Source organism: Elephantulus edwardii, unplaced genomic scaffold (genome assembly GCF_000299155.1).
Source record: "Elephantulus edwardii isolate Elephantulus edwardi_28Jun2011 unplaced genomic scaffold, EleEdw1.0 scaffold00133, whole genome shotgun sequence".
In the NCBI taxonomy this organism is placed as follows: Eukaryota; Metazoa; Chordata; class Mammalia; order Macroscelidea; family Macroscelididae; genus Elephantulus; species Elephantulus edwardii.
In genome coordinates, this window is record NW_006399883.1 from 2109840 (window position 1) to 2112404 (window position 2565).

Below are 2565 nucleotides of genomic sequence, written 5' to 3' on the forward strand. Positions count from 1 at the left end.
AACATTCTTTCAAGTGGTACAGCAGTGTTCTATCTATTTGATGTGCTGACGTAACTTGGAGTTGCTTTAATGCTGAACAACTGTGACATAGGTGTGTCTAATACCATAATCCTTACCCATCATGAGCAGTGTTTGGTGGAGATCCCAGATTGATTCAGGTTTGGAAGCAAAAACGGCATTCACTTTCTAAACAACATGGCTCTGGAAACAAAATATTTTAGAAAATAAGAGCAATTATTCAGGCCATGGTCTTTGCAATCACTTGTTATGCATCAGAGAGTTGGAAAATGACTAGGGAGTATAGAAGGAGAATTGATGCCTTTGAGCTGTGGTGCTGGAGAGGAGTATTGAATGTACAATGGGCCGCTAAGAAAACACACAGGTTCATTCTGGAGAGGGTTAAACTGGGCGGCTCCCTGGAGGCAAGGATTCTGAAGTTTTGTCTGACATATTTTGGACATGTTGCAAGGATGGATCAATCCTTGGAGAAGGACATCATGCTTTGGAGGATGGAGAGACAGTGCAAGAGGGGAAGACCCTCTGTGAGGTGTATTGATTCAGTGACTGGGGAAATCAGAGTGGGGGTATCGGAAACAGTAAGATTGGCACAGGACAGAGCAGGGTTTAGGGCTGTTGTTCATAGGGTCACTATGAGTTGCAAGTGACTCGACGGCATGTAATAACAACAACATTAGTTAGTTAAAATATAATAATATAATTTGCAAAATAAATATATGATAAACTATATGATCTTTTATACAAAGACGCTTAAATTTCTTATCTACTCTAACACTAGAGCAACACTAGTCTTATTTCTGACTAATTTGTATCTTTTATTAATCATTTTTTCTTTCATCTAGGTTTTTTCTAAAATTCTGTTTTCTAATATTTAGTATTCTGATAATACTGCTATTTGTGAAGAATTAATGTGGAATATAGGAGAGGCAATATTGCATAATCTTCACATAGTCCCCAACCTTCACAAAGAAAAAGACGAAACAACTTACAGGTTCATGCTGATTCTGACTCATGGGGATCCTCCATTAGACTTGCAAGGCTGCCATCTTTATGCATTTTTTACTTTTGTGTAAAAATGATATGTGTGATTTCTAACAGTGGTAACTCCTACGGATTATCTGTCTCTAGACTTGGGATATTCTGATTTATGAATTAGTGACTATCAGATGAGCATTAATAGGAAGATATTGCTCTGACACATTAACTCTCTACCAACAGTTAGAGTGACGTGATTTTCCCACAAAGCATCCACAAAATGCTGTACATTGTTTACCTCTGGTATAATAATAATTGTATGCAACTCAATAGCATATTCTCATCTTTTATTTTCTTTAGATACATACAAGTTCATTATGATTACTTACCTACTTTCCCAATATTTTCTTCAGGGCACCAGCCACCTCTTTGTTACGAAGACAATAGATAAGTGGGTTAACCATGGGTGTGAGGATAGTGTAGAAGATAGAAAGTATTTCATCCTGCTCAGCAGTGTGATATGCTTTGGGCAGAAAGTACTTCATGATGGCTGTTCCGTAAAAAAGAGACACTACAATCATATGGGAAGAACAAGTCGCCAAAGCCTTTTTCCTTCCCAGATTAGATCCTAATCCCAACACAGTTGAGAGAATCTTCCCATAGGAAACCATGATAACTGCTATTGGAGCGATGAGGACCACAACACCACTGACAAAAAGACCATTCTCATATAGAGTGACATCTGCACAAACAAGTTCCAGGAGAGCTGGGATCTCACAAAAGAAATGATGTATTTTTCTGGAGGCACAGTAGGGAAGATTCAGGGTATATATGACATGGATCAAGGCATTGAGCAGAGCTCCCAGCCAGGTTGCTATCATCATGGAGCCATAAATTGTAGGACGCATGAGAATTGAATAATGAAGTGGATGGCATATAGCCACATAGCGGTCATAAGCCATGACAGCCAGGAGAAAGCATTCTGCTCCCATTAGGGTTGCGAAGAGGAACATCTGAATTCCACAGTCAATAAAAGAAATAGTGTTTCTCCCAGACAGAAAGTCAGTGGCTATCTTGGGTACAAAAGTGGAGATATACACGAGGTCTATGAAGGAAAGTTGGCTCAGAAGAAAGTACATGGGAGTGTGAAGTCGAGCATCCAACCAAATGAGAATTATCATCACACTATTACCAACGAGGGCAATGAGGAAGACTAGGAAGATGAATGTGAAGAGAAGCACAGGGGCTTGGATGTGGTAGAAAAGGCCCAGTAGGACGAAGTCAGTTCCCAAGGTCTGATTGTTCCATTTCACCATTCTCTACTTCCCAGTGTATTACCCTGGAAAGAGGTGAAACACAAAAGTAATTAAAACCAAGTCATTTAAATTTACCTAACCTCATTTTACAATGTTACATCTACATTTATTTTCTTATTCTTGAAATACCATATAGGTTTGCAAATATAACCAACTACATGGTTCCACCACACAATAGGTTTCATTACTATTGCAATGTCCCTGCTCTGTTAAAGTGGAATTTTATTAAAATTATAAATATCCATAAGTTTTATGT

At 38.6% G+C, this 2565-nt stretch overlaps 1 protein-coding gene across 1 annotated transcript; it reads right to left on the reverse strand.

Annotated features, from left to right (window-relative positions):
- Window positions 1-1382: 1382 nt before the first annotated feature.
- On the reverse strand, window positions 1383-2309 carry LOC102864090 (olfactory receptor 2M5-like). The gene has a single exon (XM_006893996.1). The coding sequence runs from the start codon at window positions 2307-2309 to the stop codon at window positions 1383-1385; it is 927 nt and encodes a 308-aa protein (XP_006894058.1).
- Between the last annotated feature and the right edge of the window lie 256 nt (window positions 2310-2565).

What these genes read in the sequence shown, in the direction of transcription:
- LOC102864090 (XM_006893996.1), bottom strand. Translation starts at nt 2,309, where the DNA reads ATGGTGAAATGGAACAATCAGACCTTGGGAACTGACTTCGTCCTACTG.